Raw genomic sequence first — 18,350 nt, 5'->3', positions numbered from 1 at the left:
ATCTTCAAGCTTTGGGAGTTGACTATGGTGAAACTTTTAGCCCAATTATTAAACCTTCAACTATTCAAGTTGTATTAACATTAGCAGCTGTTAAAGACTGGGAATTGAGACAGCTTGATATTAATAATGCTTTCTTAAATGGAATTCTTTCTGAGACAGTATATATGGCCTAACCAGATGGTTTTGCTGATCCTTCTCGACCATATCATGTCTGTCATTTATAGAAGGCCCTCTATGGCTTGACACAAGCTCCCTGAGCATGGTTTGATAGACTTCGCACTACTTTGTTATCTTGGAATTTTTAGAACAGTAAAAGTGATACTTCCTTATTTTACTTTTAGAACAATGATCAGGTACTTTAATCTTGATTTATATGGATGATATCTTGGTCATAGGAAGTAACTCTAGAAGTATGCACCAATTTATATGCTGATTGAGTTCTTCCTCCTGAATGAGACCAATTATTTAAATAGGTGGGGGTAAACTAATAAGCTTTTCTCACCTAAGGATCTTAGACCTATTCATTACTTCTTGGGCATGGAGATTACACAAGATATGAATGGTTTTTACCTGAATCAGTGCAAGTGCATTAATGATTTACATTGTCGCTGGGGTATAGATAAAGCTTCAATATGTAAAACTCCCATTGCTTCTGCTCAAACACTGTCAAAATATGATAGTAATAAGTTGACCCTTGCTGATAGTATTTCATATCGCAAACTAGTTGGTTCTCTTCAATATTTAGCTAACACAAGGCTAGACATTGCCTTTGTGGTTAGCAAATTAAGTCAATTTCTCTCTGACCTAACTTTACTGTACTGGCAAGCTGTGAAGTGTTACTCGTTCGTTATCTTCAAGGCATGATGTCGTTGAGTCTTCAACTTAAAAAGTCTGATTCTTTGGAATTTGTGGGATACTCAGATGCAGACTGGGCAACCTGTCCTAATGATAGATGTTCAATTAGTGGATATTTTGTCTTCTTTGGTGATGCTCTTATTTCTTGGTCATCAAAGAAACAAACTGTTGTTGCCAGATCAAGTGCTGAGTCTGAATACCGTGCTTTAGCTCACGTTTCTACTGAGTTAGTTTGGCTTCGCTCGTTGATGTCTAAACTTAGGATTCAGTTTTCACAGCCTTATTCTATTTAGTGTGACAGTATTAGTGCTACTACCTTGGCTTCAAATCCTGTCATGCATTCCCGAACTAAACACATAAAATTGACTTGCACTTTGTTCGTGATCTGGTGTTAGGCAAACAACTTGCTATTCGATATGTTACTTCTATTGATTAGTTAGTTGATCTATTAACTAAGCCACTTTCATCTGCTCAATTTATCTATCTTAGAGACAAATGTGGTCTCTGTTTCAGAGGCTCACGTTTGAGGGGGAATGTTAAAGATAATTATCATCAGCCCAGTCAATGCAGAACCAAGGAACACAAGACCAAGCGAAAACCCACTAGTCAGGCCATTAGTATTTTCTAATTTATATTCTTTAATTCATTATTGTTTGTATATTCTTTTCGTTTGTTTTGCATAGGCTGTGTTGTGCTTATGTGTTCATTTTTGTTGTAACTAACTTGTTATTATAATGATTAGAATCTACTCAACACCTCATTCATTATGAGAGTGTGCACAATTTCTCTGATTTCGACTATAACACAATAAGTTCCATAGCACTTAACGATGAAATGTCCAAATTATCACAAAAACAAAAAAAAAATGGGGGAAGGAAGATAAATTTTCTATTGAATTATACGATTAAAAGGAGAAAAATAATGATGACCAAGGTAGATATTGGATTTGGGGTATATAACCAAAGATGACACAATAAATTCTGTCAACTTATTATCAGATTTTTACTACCATACATATATATGCTTTTTTGGAATAAAAATTCCTTCCTAAGCTCAAGGTATGTGGAAAAGTAAATTGTTCTTGAGTAGGATTAAAAAGTTAAAAATGTGGGCTAACTTGCATGTTGTGAGTTCAAATTATATGGTGCAGGTATTGAAATGAATCCATTTTTTCCAACCTAACTCACTTCTTTTTTTGTAGGTTAGTGAATTAAGCCCTATATTATTAACTTTACTTATTAAGAGATAATTCAAAAATATGTTTTGTAGATATTTTTTATTATGCTCGTGATTCGGCCTTTTCATATTGCGAACCCGAATCAAGACGCTGTTTGTATTTTTTTTTTTTTTTGTGTGGGGGGGGGGGGAGATTAAGTTGCATATTTAAAAATTATCGAAACCTTGTAATAATTTCTGAAGTGGACTGCCCGGATTCAGATATAAGTAGACGTCGTGGGTAGTGTAGAGGAGGTGAAGTCTCTGATGGCAGGTCCATCATAATTCTTAAGAGAAAGCACCTTTCTTAAGAGAGTGGTATTTCAGAAAGTGGAGCATGGTTTGCACAATAGAGATAGGTGAAGGTAGTTGAACTTTGAGTCTGCGTCCTTCACTGATCAAGTTTTTGGAGGGCCTCCCTGGTCCTGCATTCCTGCCTTTTCTCTACAATTTCACTTATGCATTCCAATACCTTCCTCTGCCTCTATAACTCGTATCCTTTATTTTCCTTTTCACATTTTATTTCCTTCCCAAGCTTTTTTTTTTCTCCCTGAGAATATGTATTTCAAATTATATACATATTGGTGTTTCAAAAAGCTAAACAATAAAATAGATAATCTAAAAACGATAAATGACTTCTGATAATTTATGATCATTTTGCTAATTATTTACATGCAACATGTGTGGTAGCAAAACCAAGTCAAATTACCGCACAGACAAGGAGATAAACTAATTTGATGACTTTTTAAAACGAATCCAATAACAATCATTATTCAATTACGAGATCATCCAAACTGGGAAATTTAAAAAGAAAAAGTAAATTCATCATTAGACAAGGAACATGGATGTTTCATATATAAATTAGAAACAATAACATGTAAATTACTTTCTAATTACTGCTGCTTTCCCGCTATGTAATTAAGAATGGAAGCTTTTAGCAGTATAACTGCAATTATATTACCCTGCTAAAGGAAAAACCAGAGAATAATGTCCTGAATGGTGCTACACGAAGGGTCAACGTTATCAGGCAGGGGAATGTCAACATCTCTCGCAACGTGATCTTGTCCTTGACTTCAAAGCACAGGGTTTGGTAGCGTCCCAAATTTATTCACCACCCTCCATCTCTTCCGAGTCCACACTGCTTAACATTGATTCTTACATCCTCCAATCCACTTTATTGATCACTTTTTAAAGAAGTGAAGTAGTTTAATTTATAAGTCATTAAATTAATACTAATATTTTATTTTAAATAAAATATCTAAACTATCTTTAAACAATAAAAAAGATATAAAAAATAATATTATATAATTTATTTACTTTTAGAGGGATATATTTAGAATTTTATTAATTTTTATTTTTTATACTTTTTGTTTTATTAGTATTGATAAGGTTGATAAAAATGATTTAGAAATAGCACTGGAGAAAGTATATAATACAAGTACAGTGCTTAGCAGCTGCGGGAAACTTCCTCATTTTGTCGCCAATCTATTCATTACGCAGAACACGCAACAATCCATAGCTTCCAACACAGATATTTGCAAATTAAATAAATTGTATTCAAGAGACTGTCATCGTTTCTACAGTGCGGATTTACAAACTTCACGTATCAGAACCCATCACGGAGGGAGAGGCTCAATGTCTGTCTACTGTAACCTAACCATAACTGTGCCATGAAAACTGAAGAAAACGAAGAACAATACATGTAGGTTACATCAAACCATTGACGTAAAGGACGAAATTCAATTGGTGGTGATATAGCTAATGGCCAGGACCCTTTCTACTTGGTCCAGAAGCTAGCAAGAAAGCCAAGCTTCGTACCGAAGTGCTGGAGGTTTTGGAAGAAACAGCAAAGGACGCCATTCCCAGAGGCGTCTCTGATTCTCTCAGATCACTGCAATCATGAGATCCTTCCGTGCTTAACGTCTCCGATCGAAGAACTCGGCAATGCACATGGCTGACATGCGATGACACCAATATCATGATGATACTGACACACAGCATACCGCAGAGACTCCTCGCCATTGGCATCTCTGTGTACAAAATTTTCTCTCGGACTCTGAACCTTCGATTCGTTTTCCCTCCTGTAAAGGTAGTCAGTATATCTGTAAATCGGATTCTTGCGTTGAATGCAACGAGCAATTAGCTAGTGGTTTATATAGAGAAACGCCCGGAAGGGGTCGGTGAGACCTTTTCCACGTGGGCCTTGAAAAGCTGCGAGCCGATTTGACTTCGGCAATTCTACCTTCTTTTTCTTTGGAATAAGATATTGGAAGATTTGTGGCTCTCGCTTGCAAAGAAAGAAGCCTGCTTTTGAAAATGTGGAGGGAGTACTGTTAGAATTTGACTTTATAGTCCGACTCACCTCTGGGAATTAAAAGAACAGAACAAGAAAGATAGTTATACCGAATAGGTATGTCTGTACGTGTTGCAAGCTCACGTTGAACCTATATATGTTTCACACGGCATTTGATTCAAAGACTTGGATTTACAGTCTGTTATGCGGCGCATGCTCAATATTTATTATTCCTATTTTAATGCAATATGTTGTTTTTTTCCGTGTCACAGGAGACAACCACCGTTCGGAAGCTTACCTTGAAATTAAAAGCCTCGTGACACGGAGGGTCAACTGGAAAAGGATCTGCACGATTGGTTGAAGTGTCACTCCTTTTGAGTTTTGGATTCGTGACGGTGCGCAGGTGAGCGCATTTCGCCCTTTGTTTATCAAACTACACGTCAATGGATTGCCTCAATGACTGGTCTGGCGGTTCTGAAGGTTCCTTTCGATCCTAAAAGGCTGGAGCCTGAAGTAAAAATGTCAAACAAATGGTGTGCAACTATCATAGCATATCCTCGATCACGATTCCGTTAAACAGATGAATCAAAGCAGGTCCAATGATATCCCCAGTTAAAAATGGCACTTCGTGGCATCGCCAACGAAAAGGCAAATCAAAAGGGTCTTTCTATCTCCTTAACGTATATACAAATTGGGGGTTTCGCTTCACCCCCCCACATTTCACCAATTCCTATTTCAGTCAAATTGTAAGAAGAAAGTGAAAAACCTAATTTTCCATAGGGCCATCATGCAACACTCACCTTCTTTATTCGGAGAAACAAACTCTGGTATGTTGGTAGTTCACCTTGGAGTATTTAAGGCAACAATGTGTAGGATAGAAGACGGAGGATCTGATAAGAAATCTTACTTTCCCGGTGCCGCAAAACTTGAAATTCGCTTGGTTTCATACTCAGAACAGAATGCCTGCAACAGGGTGCCATCAAATGCCTATTCTGACTTTATTGTTTAGGAAAGAGCGAAAATCGGAAGAGGCCTTTGAATTGTTTAAGGAATGCATGATATGATCAAACTTGATTTGACAATTGACAGCGAAATCGAGATTGCATTTGGCAATGGCTGAGGCCTGAGAGATGAAAGGGGTCCTTCTTATGACTTTTGGATCAACCCAGAACAGAGTTCATTAGTGCACCCTTCGCATTGCAAAAAAGTCATATACGTTACTGCAATTGTTTTGCTGGTTAATTAAATGATTCGCTTGCCTTTCTGGTACTCATCCTCGTGCACAATTTTTGTAGCTTGATACCACAATTATGTTTTCCAAATTTAATTTTGCCCCTTCCCTCCTCCCCCGCCGAGACAACATAAGAGAGAGTGTATCTCCGTGTTTCCTCAAACACCACTCCCATAGCACAATTAATACCTTGTATGTGCCAATGTCTCCGAGCGAGTGGGTCAATCTATTGTTTATATAGCTAGCCGGATTGTTTTTCATAATTTCTGTGCACGATGGCTTTATGTCCTTAGAAACCAAAATTAATCTTTTAATCTCTTAATTTTTAATTTATTTATAACTTAAATTTTTAATTATAATTTATTGTGACTTAGTCTTTTAATTCTTAACTCATTTGTAATTCAGTTTCTTCACTTTTGTTAATTATATTTTTTCATATTAATTTAAATCCCACATTAAAGGGTAAGATGAGGATATTTTAAATCAAGATATAAACATTTTTTATCCCTCTTATTAGATAAAGATAGTTTTAAAAAAAATTAAAAAATGAGAATACAATTATAAGTGAGTTAAAGGTTGAAGGAATGAGTTACAACAAATCATACTTAAGTGATTGAGTTATAAAAAAGTTAAAAGTTGAAGGATGAAGATTATTTTTAAAAAATTAAATTTGCTAATCATGACAAAATGTTACTCCCTCCATCTCAAATTATAAAATACTTTTAAATAAAATTTTACATACTAATAAACTTTATTAAATACACTTAACAATCTTATCTTTTAAAATAAAATATTTTTTAAACATTTTTAATTTAATATATTTAAAGAAAAGGAAGAAAATTAATTATAAAAAAATAAAAAAATAATATTAAAATTAATGCATTTAAAAATTAAATGTACCTTATAATTTGATATGAAAATTTTTAAAAAAATATTTTATAATTTAAAATAGGAAGAGCATTTATTATTTTTCAGTTGAAAAAGTCTTCAGGAGCCTGGGCCCCGGTCCCCGTTACTTGCGCGCTTAAAATACAGAAATCAAAACAAAAAAAATCTCGTGGTGCGTGAAATAAATGTTCCCGGCCTAGCCTTGCACGTTATCAATCTGTGATCCGTTATATTTTATAAGATATTTTTCTAAAAAAAATATTGTACGCTGTTTGAAACCTTAACTTCTTTTAAAAGAAATATAAAAATTTAAACATATTCTTCATTTAATAAAAAATATATTTAAAAATGAAATAATATAAGTAATTTTGAAATAACCTTTATTAACAATTTATTATTTTTATATAATGGAACATTAAATCAATTGAAAATATATTATAAATGGGATAGGAGAATATCATATACGATCAAAATAGTATTCTTGAGGTACACCAAAAAAAAAATAGTATTCTTGAGTCATGCTTGAGTTGGATGTAATTTAAGAACTTTTTGTATGAACTAATATTTAAATTTAAATTCATATTGAAAAAAAAATTAGCATTCAACATTCAACTGTGAAATATGATTGTCTTAATAGGAGGATGTTTATAATTAATAAAATAAATTAGTAAAGAGATGATTATGTTATTAAAAATGTAGGTAGATTGGTTTCCGAAGCTTATAGATTAGTAGTTTTTGAGAATAAAACGGATGACTTTATAAATCAGTCAAATTGTGGAACCTTAGAACAAATGACCCGCGCCTGTGAATCTTGGAAATTCACCTTTCCCATGTGCGGGTGCTTGTCAGCGTTTGTATGTTTTGCGTTGGGGTGTCCGGAGAAATACTGAACGTTTATAGGACCTTTTGTTGCCAGCACTTTACTTTAGCAGCGGAATTCGGCTCAATGGGTCCCCGAGAAGTGAAACCACTCGAAGGAGGAAAACAATCAAAACATGCACACATGGTAAAGACAAAAGAGTATAAAACTATATTTTTATTCTTAAAATATTTTTTAAAAAATACTCAACATTTAAATTATTAATTAGACTAATTTTACTTTTAAAGTAATTAAGATAGAATATTTTTATCTTTATTATTAAATTTTTAACATTGATCATTAAAAAATGTTAATTGAAATTCTAACATTAACTATTAGGGAATTTAGTATTAAAGGTAAAATATTTTTTAATTACTTTAAAAGTAAAATTATTTCAATAAATAGTTTAGAAGGTTGGGTGCTCTTAGTAGAATACTTTAATAATAAAAATATATCTTTACCCTAAATACTTCCTCGCACACACTTTTCACAAATAAAAATTCCTAAATATGTTCTTAAATTGCTCATGATATCCTCCAGTTAAAAACAATACTATTTAAGATAAAGTTAGACATTAAGTATGAACATTTTTTTAATAAGAATTTGAATATTGATTTACATATAGTGAAGGGCTATTAAATTCAATCAATTGATAAATACTACTACATAATTTTCATAGAATTCAAAGAAACAGGGGAAGATAAATAAGGGTCTGTTCAGTTTGTGTTCTCATTTTTTAAAAAAAAAACTATTTTATAATACTCCTTTCATTAAAAAATATAAGACATTTTTTAAAGAGTTGGATATTCAAAAATATAAGACATTTTTAATTTTTTAAGGTGTAATCATTGCCTTTTTTTTTAAGTTTCCCTATTAATAATGATTTTATATTTATTATAGGGTATTTAATAGAAGTAAATATAAAAAGATAGGGTTTATTTAAAAATAAATAATTACTTTATTAAAGGGTGAAATTCGGTTAATAAAGCTCAATAGTTTTTAAATATAAGGGCATACATCACGCAAGTTTGTGCAATTCTACAAGGACACATTTTCAAGGCTTCACGCCTTGAAAAAATCAGGAAGTGTGATCAAGTGTTTGGATTTATTATTGAGGACAATTTCTTTTAAACTCACAAGATTCTATAACAATGGAAAGAGATAAGTCATCATTTATGGCCTATATAACTCCATGATCCTTCTAGTTGAAATTAAAACAAGAAAAAAAAATTAAGCAAATCATTTGTTTACCTGAGTTCCATGCCAAAGGAGTGTGGCTTGGCCATTTTGCAGTTTAAGTGAGACTAATTTTTCTGCAAAAAATGACGACGGCAAAGATTTTAAAGGATATCTATCCCAATAAAGACACCTTAGTTCATTAGATAAAGATTTTAGGCCTTTAGGAAAATACAAGACTTGCTCTTTGGAAATAGTGTTGTGGATTTGAAGAAATTTAAGCTTGCGCATCCTTCAAAACACATGAGGATTCAAGTTTAGATCTTCAAGTTTTGATAAGTCCAAAGTAATGCCTCTAATGGCTTCAGTCCCCTGTAAAAATAGTACAAAATATAAACACTACTCAAAACCAAAATAATTTAAAAATTATACAAATTTCACTCTTACCGAATTATATTTTAATACTTGATAAACATCATTAGATCCCATAATCGACTACGTCTTTTAGGGTCTTTAATAGACTCTTCGTGAACAATTCCCCTACCCATTTTAAGGGAAAAAAAGCTTTATCTTGAAGCCTTTCTAACCCAATAGTAGTTGAATAACCTAATGCATCTATGAAAGTTTCCTTTTTTCCCCTTAAAAAAATGAAAAATTCAAATGTTGGTCAATTCGTATTAGTTACTTTAAATGGTTGCAATTATCATCTTTAGTTGGAAAAATGTGATCTTGCTTAGCCTACTTTAGGACCCTCTCCGATCGAACTTGAAACTTTATTGCGTACATTCATCTCTAGTTCTTCTAGCCCATTTACTGCCTTATTTACTCTCATTGATAAATTCACTTGGTATTTTGACTTTGATTATTGCAATCATATAACATGTCAGAAAAATTTCTCCTTTTCTATGACACTTAAACCTACTGCCTATCCTATACACACTGCTGATAATTCTCAAATGGCTATTAGTCATATCGATACTGTCTCCTTGCCTCCCCTATCTATTCATGATACATTTTCTGTTCCTACCATTAATTTTAACCTTCTCTTTGTTAGACAACTTGTTGATATGGGTTATGACATGTTATTTAATAAATGCGGTTATGTTGTGATAGATTCTCAAATAGGACATGTTGTCAGGATCAGGCGTAAAGTTGGTCGCATGTTCGAGCTCACCTTAATGAACCTACCTGAGATCACTGTTCCCATATTATGTGCTGCCTTCACATCCTTTTCCCCTGATTCTTCTCTCAACCTATGGCATCGTCATCTTGCTCACCCTTCTTTGAGTAAATTGTATCATTTAATTACTAGTGGTCTTTTAGGTCATGTTCATAGCCATTCTTTGCAATGCGTTTCTTGTCAAACTACCAAACAACCCTCTTTGTCTTTTCATAAAAATGATTCTATTGCTGCTTTTTCATTTGATTTGATTCATTCTAATGTTTAGGGCCTTATACCTATTCCCTCTATGGCAAGGTCTCAATTTTGTGATTTTTATTGATAATTTTTCTCATTTTACCTAAATTTATATGACAAAACATTGATCTAATTTACCTAAATTTTATATCAAATTTGCTACTATGGTTCACACTTATTATTCTAAAGTCATTAAAATTTTTAGTCGTGATAATGCTTTGGAATATTATCACTCTAAATTACTCACCTTTCTCAATTCTCAGGGCATTATTTCTCAATATTCTTGTCCTTATACTTCTCAACAGAATAGTTGTGTTGAGCATAAACACCGTCATATTTTTAATTTTGTTAGAGCATTGCTCATTTCTTCTTCTTGTCTTGAATGACTTTTGGGTGAAGAAGTCTTAACCTCTGTCTTTTGCATCAATCGACTCCTGTCTCCTGTCATTAATAACATTTCTCCTTTTAAGCATCTTTATAGTTATCCTCCTCATTATAGTCTCTCAAAAGTCTTTGCTTATGTTTGTTTTGTTCTTTTTAGTCTCATGAGACAAACAAACTTCAAACTCATTCTCATGTTTGTTGTTTTCTTGGTTATGATTTTAAGCATAAGGGTTATTGTTGCTGGAATCCTCTCTCTCATCGTGTTTGTATTTCTCAGCATGTTTTCTTTTGGGAAAATATCAAATTTTCATCTCTAATTGATCTCTCATTATTCTCATCTTTTTCACCCCCTATTTTTATTGATATTTTTCCTAGTGACTCAAGCATAGATTCTTCTATTAAGCTTGTTTCCACAATTGATGCTGCACCTACTCTAGATGTGCCTACTGTCACACCTATTGCTCCTCCAGTATAGTTACGCCTACTGAGCCCATATCATTCACAGACTCTCGGCCTAATTGTGTAAGAAATCTTCTCTCTTACCTCAATGATTACTATTATTTTTTCACCATTTTCCACTTCCAGGAACTCAAATCCTTTAAGGAAGCCTCTCGTGATCCCCTTTAGCAGCAAGCTATGGATGATGAATTGCAGGCCCTAGAGAAAATAAATACTTGAGATCTTATTAATCTTCCTCCTTGTAAAACTTTAGTTGGGTGTTAATGGGTCTACAAGAACAAGACTCATTCTGATGGCTCTTTGAAGCAACATAAGGCCCGCTCGATGGCCTAAGGATACACTTAGGAGTATGGCATCACTATGGGGAAACTTTTGCACCTGTTGCCCGCATGACTTCTGTTCACGGCCTTCTTGCCATTATTGCTGTTAAGTACTGGCCTCTTTACTAGATGGATATTAAAAATACCTTTCCAAATGGAGATCTAGAAGAAGTGTATATGAAGCCCTTAAGTATCAACATCTAAAAGACAAGGTTTGTCATTTTTATCAAGCATTATATAGGATCAAGCAAGCTCTACGAATCGATTAAATTTTTCTTATAGTCCTCACAACTCGGCTCTTTTTGTTCGCTCCACTGATCGTGATATTGTTATGTTTTTGCTGTATGTTGATGACATAATTATCACAAGTAGTGATGATACAAGAGTTTAGAAGCTCAAGACATACTTAGGCCTTTAATTTGAAATGAAGGATCTTGGCAGATTGAGCTATTTTCTTAAGTTTGAGGTCTACCACGGGAATGATGGTATATATCTCTCTCAATATTTTGTGATTTTTATTGATAATTTTTCTCATTTTACCTAAATTTATATGACAAAACATTGATCTAATTTACCTAAATTTTATATCAAATTTGCTACTATGGTTCACACTTATTATTCTAAAGTCATTAAAATTTTTAGTCGTGATAATGCTTTGGAATATTATCACTCTAAATTACTCACCTTTCTCAATTCTCAGGGCATTATTTCTCAATATTCTTGTCCTTATACTTCTCAACAGAATAGTTGTGTTGAGCATAAACACCGTCATATTTTTAATTTTGTTAGAGCATTGCTCATTTCTTCTTCTTGTCTTGAATGACTTTTGGGTGAAGAAGTCTTAACCTCTGTCTTTTGCATCAATCGACTCCTGTCTCCTGTCATTAATAACATTTCTCCTTTTAAGCATCTTTATAGTTATCCTCCTCATTATAGTCTCTCAAAAGTCTTTGCTTATGTTTGTTTTGTTCTTTTTAGTCTCATGAGACAAACAAACTTCAAACTCATTCTCATGTTTGTTGTTTTCTTGGTTATGATTTTAAGCATAAGGGTTATTGTTGCTGGAATCCTCTCTCTCATCGTGTTTGTATTTCTCAGCATGTTTTCTTTTGGGAAAATATCAAATTTTCATCTCTAATTGATCTCTCATTATTCTCATCTTTTTCACCCCCTATTTTTATTGATATTTTTCCTAGTGACTCAAGCATAGATTCTTCTATTAAGCTTGTTTCCACAATTGATGCTGCACCTACTCTAGATGTGCCTACTGTCACACCTATTGCTCCTCCAGTATAGTTACGCCTACTGAGCCCATATCATTCACAGACTCTCGGCCTAATTGTGTAAGAAATCTTCTCTCTTACCTCAATGATTACTATTATTTTTTCACCATTTTCCACTTCCAGGAACTCAAATCCTTTAAGGAAGCCTCTCGTGATCCCCTTTAGCAGCAAGCTATGGATGATGAATTGCAGGCCCTAGAGAAAATAAATACTTGAGATCTTATTAATCTTCCTCCTTGTAAAACTTTAGTTGGGTGTTAATGGGTCTACAAGAACAAGACTCATTCTGATGGCTCTTTGAAGCAACATAAGGCCCGCTCGATGGCCTAAGGATACACTTAGGAGTATGGCATCACTATGGGGAAACTTTTGCACCTGTTGCCCGCATGACTTCTGTTCACGGCCTTCTTGCCATTATTGCTGTTAAGTACTGGCCTCTTTACTAGATGGATATTAAAAATACCTTTCCAAATGGAGATCTAGAAGAAGTGTATATGAAGCCCTTAAGTATCAACATCTAAAAGACAAGGTTTGTCATTTTTATCAAGCATTATATAGGATCAAGCAAGCTCTACGAATCGATTAAATTTTTCTTATAGTCCTCACAACTCGGCTCTTTTTGTTCGCTCCACTGATCGTGATATTGTTATGTTTTTGCTGTATGTTGATGACATAATTATCACAAGTAGTGATGATACAAGAGTTTAGAAGCTCAAGACATACTTAGGCCTTTAATTTGAAATGAAGGATCTTGGCAGATTGAGCTATTTTCTTAAGTTTGAGGTCTACCACGGGAATGATGGTATATATCTCTCTCAATATTTTGTGATTTTTATTGATAATTTTTCTCATTTTACCTAAATTTATATGACAAAACATTGATCTAATTTACCTAAATTTTATATCAAATTTGCTACTATGGTTCACACTTATTATTCTAAAGTCATTAAAATTTTTAGTCGTGATAATGCTTTGGAATATTATCACTCTAAATTACTCACCTTTCTCAATTCTCAGGGCATTATTTCTCAATATTCTTGTCCTTATACTTCTCAACAGAATAGTTGTGTTGAGCATAAACACCGTCATATTTTTAATTTTGTTAGAGCATTGCTCATTTCTTCTTCTTGTCTTGAATGACTTTTGGGTGAAGAAGTCTTAACCTCTGTCTTTTGCATCAATCGACTCCTGTCTCCTGTCATTAATAACATTTCTCCTTTTAAGCATCTTTATAGTTATCCTCCTCATTATAGTCTCTCAAAAGTCTTTGCTTATGTTTGTTTTGTTCTTTTTAGTCTCATGAGACAAACAAACTTCAAACTCATTCTCATGTTTGTTGTTTTCTTGGTTATGATTTTAAGCATAAGGGTTATTGTTGCTGGAATCCTCTCTCTCATCGTGTTTGTATTTCTCAGCATGTTTTCTTTTGGGAAAATATCAAATTTTCATCTCTAATTGATCTCTCATTATTCTCATCTTTTTCACCCCCTATTTTTATTGATATTTTTCCTAGTGACTCAAGCATAGATTCTTCTATTAAGCTTGTTTCCACAATTGATGCTGCACCTACTCTAGATGTGCCTACTGTCACACCTATTGCTCCTCCAGTATAGTTACGCCTACTGAGCCCATATCATTCACAGACTCTCGGCCTAATTGTGTAAGAAATCTTCTCTCTTACCTCAATGATTACTATTATTTTTTCACCATTTTCCACTTCCAGGAACTCAAATCCTTTAAGGAAGCCTCTCGTGATCCCCTTTAGCAGCAAGCTATGGATGATGAATTGCAGGCCCTAGAGAAAATAAATACTTGAGATCTTATTAATCTTCCTCCTTGTAAAACTTTAGTTGGGTGTTAATGGGTCTACAAGAACAAGACTCATTCTGATGGCTCTTTGAAGCAACATAAGGCCCGCTCGATGGCCTAAGGATACACTTAGGAGTATGGCATCACTATGGGGAAACTTTTGCACCTGTTGCCCGCATGACTTCTGTTCACGGCCTTCTTGCCATTATTGCTGTTAAGTACTGGCCTCTTTACTAGATGGATATTAAAAATACCTTTCCAAATGGAGATCTAGAAGAAGTGTATATGAAGCCCTTAAGTATCAACATCTAAAAGACAAGGTTTGTCATTTTTATCAAGCATTATATAGGATCAAGCAAGCTCTACGAATCGATTAAATTTTTCTTATAGTCCTCACAACTCGGCTCTTTTTGTTCGCTCCACTGATCGTGATATTGTTATGTTTTTGCTGTATGTTGATGACATAATTATCACAAGTAGTGATGATACAAGAGTTTAGAAGCTCAAGACATACTTAGGCCTTTAATTTGAAATGAAGGATCTTGGCAGATTGAGCTATTTTCTTAAGTTTGAGGTCTACCACGGGAATGATGGTATATATCTCTCTCAAGTCAAGTATGCCATTCATTTGATATCTCGAGTTCACCTTTTTGATAAAGAAGTTGAAACTACTCCTATTGAATCAAATGTTCACTATACTTTCACTAATGGCACCTTGTTGGATAATCCCACCCGTTACTGCCAACTAGTTAGGGGCCTCATCTATCTTGCTGTCACCCGTACTGATATTGTCCATGTAGTTCATGTTGCCAGCCAGTTTATGTCTGAACTTCGCAAAACTCATTATTTAGCAGTTTTTCAAATCATTCAATATATCAAAGGCACTATGTATTATGGGCTTTACTTCTTTGCTAGCTCCTCTCTTGCACTGCGAGCTTACCTTGATGCCGATTGAGATGATGATTGTGATGATTGACGGTCAATGACAGGTTTATGTATCTTCCTTGATCATTCCCTTATTTATTGGAGAAGTAAGAAGCAGACATTAGCCTCTCGCTCTAGTGCTAAATCAGAATATCATGCACCAGCAGACATTACTGCTGAGGTACTTTGGCTTCGTTAGTTACTTGATGAGTTGGGAGCATCTCAGAGTTACTCTACGGACATTTATTGTGATAGTCAAGCTACAATCAGTATTGCTCACAGTGATGTGTTTCATGAGCAAACCAAACACATTAAGATTGATTATCGCTTTACTTGGCAACATGTTGTTCGAGGCACCATCTAACTTGTTTTAATTCGAACCAAGTACTGGTTGGTAGACTTGTTTACAAAGTCTTTTTATCCAGGTCACTTTCAATTTTTAGTAGGCAAACTCAAGTTGCTTTCTATTAGGCATCTTGAGTTTGAGGGGAATGTTATCTAAAATATTTTTCAAATGTCTTTTATTATTATTGTGTATATATCTCAATTATTATTAGAAGATATTGTTATATAGTTATTAATCATTATTGTATTATTTATTTTTTTTGTGTATATAATGTAATTTTTATCTCAATAATAGATACGATATTTTTTAGTCATTTTTTAATTCATCTCTCTTGTCTTTGATAGCTTTCAAATAGAAATTAGTCAAGGTAATTATAATTTTTAATAATCAAATGTAGTGTATTTTAAAATAAGAAAAATAAAATGAAAACAATTTTTTTATTTTTTTAAAAAATAAAAAATGAAAACAGTTTTAAAAATAACTAAATAAAAACACTTATCCAAACAATTTTTTTAATTTTTTTATTTTTAAAAATAAAAAATAATTTTTAGAAACAGAAAACAAACATACCTTAAATATCATAGGTCATCGATTGTTACACCTTTTTTCCAAACCTAACGTTTTTTTTTATAATGACAAAGTCTGAAAATTTCTCATACCAAAATGACCCCTCGTTGGTCAAGGTTTGTCATTCAAATCGAAACACTGGCGCCCCTGCCCTCTTGATTGATAGGTGAAGTTTTACTTTGTCATTGTTCATAATAGATCTAATTTTGTAATATTCTAATTCTAATTACAGAGTTGTGCTCAAAGGAGACTAGTTTTTGTATCTTTTCCATATAAAAGATATAAAACATCCTCCAAAGTCCAAACCTGAAAACTATTTAATTTGGCAGTCAAGTTTGTTATATAAAAGAGCGTCACCCACGAACAAGGCATTTCAACCACATTCTCTTTGGCTTTAATAACGAATCTAGAAGTTATGCTTGTGAGAAAAGTTTTTGGCAATTTCGATGATTGTTCTCATTGTATTGGGTTTTCGGTCTGAAGTTTAAAGTTTTTTTTTTTTAAAAAAAAATTAGTATATTAGTGTTGTACGCTTTGTCGTATTTGTGTTTGTCAGGTAGCAAAGAAAACATGAAAAAAGAAAGGAGGAAGAGAACAGAGCGGGAGGAATGAGGAGAAAGTGAATAGAAACAAAAGCATGAGGCCATGAGCCATGAGGCTCCGGACAAGTGGGTCTATTCACAAAAAAAGGAATCCAAACGCATTCATTACACATCTTGTCGTCTTCAAAAACCGTCACGAACGGGTGCGATACAGATCCTCTGCTTTGCTTTGCCTCCCCCTAACCCTCACTTTTACTCTACCATCCCTCCGTTATCTTTGCCCTCGCGCCCTCCTCATCGTACTTTCTCTCAGTTTCTTCGATCAGGCGCTCCCTTCAATCCTTCCTCTTCCTTTAAATTTCAAACCCCACCAGAACAACGCACCTCGAGATTTCTTCTTGCTCGTTGCAAAACAGTAGGCGGCGAACAGAGCCCGCTTGTAATTTAGGCTTAGCCGCTCAGGGATGAAGAGGCTCCTTCCCGGTGATGGCACACCGGCTGCTGGCGATGAGAGGAAGATGAAGAAGGCTAAGCTGACGGAGAGCGACGAGGAACCCGACGATCGAACAGCGGAAAACTCCGGCGGGTTTGTTTATCTGGATGAGAATCTTCTGTTCGAGGTGCTGAAGCACGTGGACGCGAAGACGCTGGCGATGGCGGGATGCGTGAGCAAGCAGTGGCATAGGACGGCGCAGGACGAGCGATTGTGGGAGTTGATCTGCTCCAAGCAGTGGGCAAACACCGGCTGTAGCGAGCAGCAGCTGCGTACGGTGGTCCTTGCACTCGGCGGATTCCGTCGTCTTCACGCGCTTTACCTGGGGCCTCTATCCAAGCCGCAGGCGTGTTCGGCCTCGTCATCTTCGTCGTCGGCTTGGGCTGCGGTCCCGAAGAAGATTCCATCGAAGCCACCGTCTCGGCTGGGCAAAGACGAGGTTCATCTTTCCTTGTGTCTGATGTCGATCAGTTGCTACGAGAAGATGAATTTCAATAAGAGGAACAGATGATTTTTACGATTTAAATTATGTAGCCAATTCTGATTCGGCCTCTGTAATCTGCTGATGGCCTTGGGGTTGAATGTGTTTTGTACGGTTGGGATTTCTGGATTAGAGTGACCAGATCTGCAGTATTAACACGGATTCGAGTTCGTTGAGAAGGAATCTGGTTAATGGAAGAATTATATTATATTATAATGTAAAAATTCCAGTAATGGGATTTTGTGTTGTGAAAGATTTCACCTAATTGCTGGATGAGTGATGAGTGGGGTCAGACAAGACCCCAAAAAACAAAAAATGGGGAGCTAAAGAAGGGAGAGTTGCTGTGGTCGATGGGGAAGTGGGGTCTTTTCATTTTTTATTTTTTCATTTTCCTTCATTTTTTCCATCTTCATCGTTTAAATTTTTTTATTAAATAATTTTTTAAATAATAAAATTAATGAATGGTGAGGATGAAAAAATTGGTGAAAAAGGGTGGAAAAAAATGGAGAGACGCTGTTGATAGTCGGTCTCTGTAAGGTATTTTTTTTTTTGGCCAAGCTGTGGGGTCCTTCTGAGTGGACACACAGACTAAAAACAAGAAATATGTTTAATAAAACTGGAAAAATTAAAAACTTTGTTTAAATAAATATTTTAGATTTAATTGTTTTAATTTTTTAAATAAAAAAATAAAAATATCTTAAAATTGTTTTCGTTTTCTTTAAATGCATTATATTTTATTATTAGAAATTATAATTATCTTGATTAATGATTATTATAAATTGTCACTATTAAACATTAATGATCATGC

At 34.3% G+C, this 18,350-nt stretch overlaps 1 protein-coding gene across 1 annotated transcript; it reads left to right on the top strand.

Annotated features, from left to right (window-relative positions):
* Positions 1 to 16,635: 16,635 nt before the first annotated feature.
* LOC129300581 (F-box protein GID2-like) lies at positions 16,636 to 17,795 on the top strand. The gene has a single exon (XM_054939150.1). It carries the CDS (start codon positions 17,033 to 17,035, stop codon positions 17,570 to 17,572), a length of 540 nt encoding a protein of 179 aa, XP_054795125.1. The 5' UTR covers positions 16,636 to 17,032; the 3' UTR covers positions 17,573 to 17,795.
* Positions 17,796 to 18,350: the final 555 nt, after the last annotated feature.

The sequence above is a fragment of the Prosopis cineraria genome, unplaced genomic scaffold (assembly GCF_029017545.1).
Source record: "Prosopis cineraria cultivar Desert tree isolate PC_DT_omini unplaced genomic scaffold, ASM2901754v1 PC1661, whole genome shotgun sequence".
Classification (NCBI taxonomy): domain Eukaryota; kingdom Viridiplantae; phylum Streptophyta; class Magnoliopsida; order Fabales; family Fabaceae; genus Prosopis; species Prosopis cineraria.
This window is presented reverse-complemented; position numbering and strand designations above follow the sequence as displayed.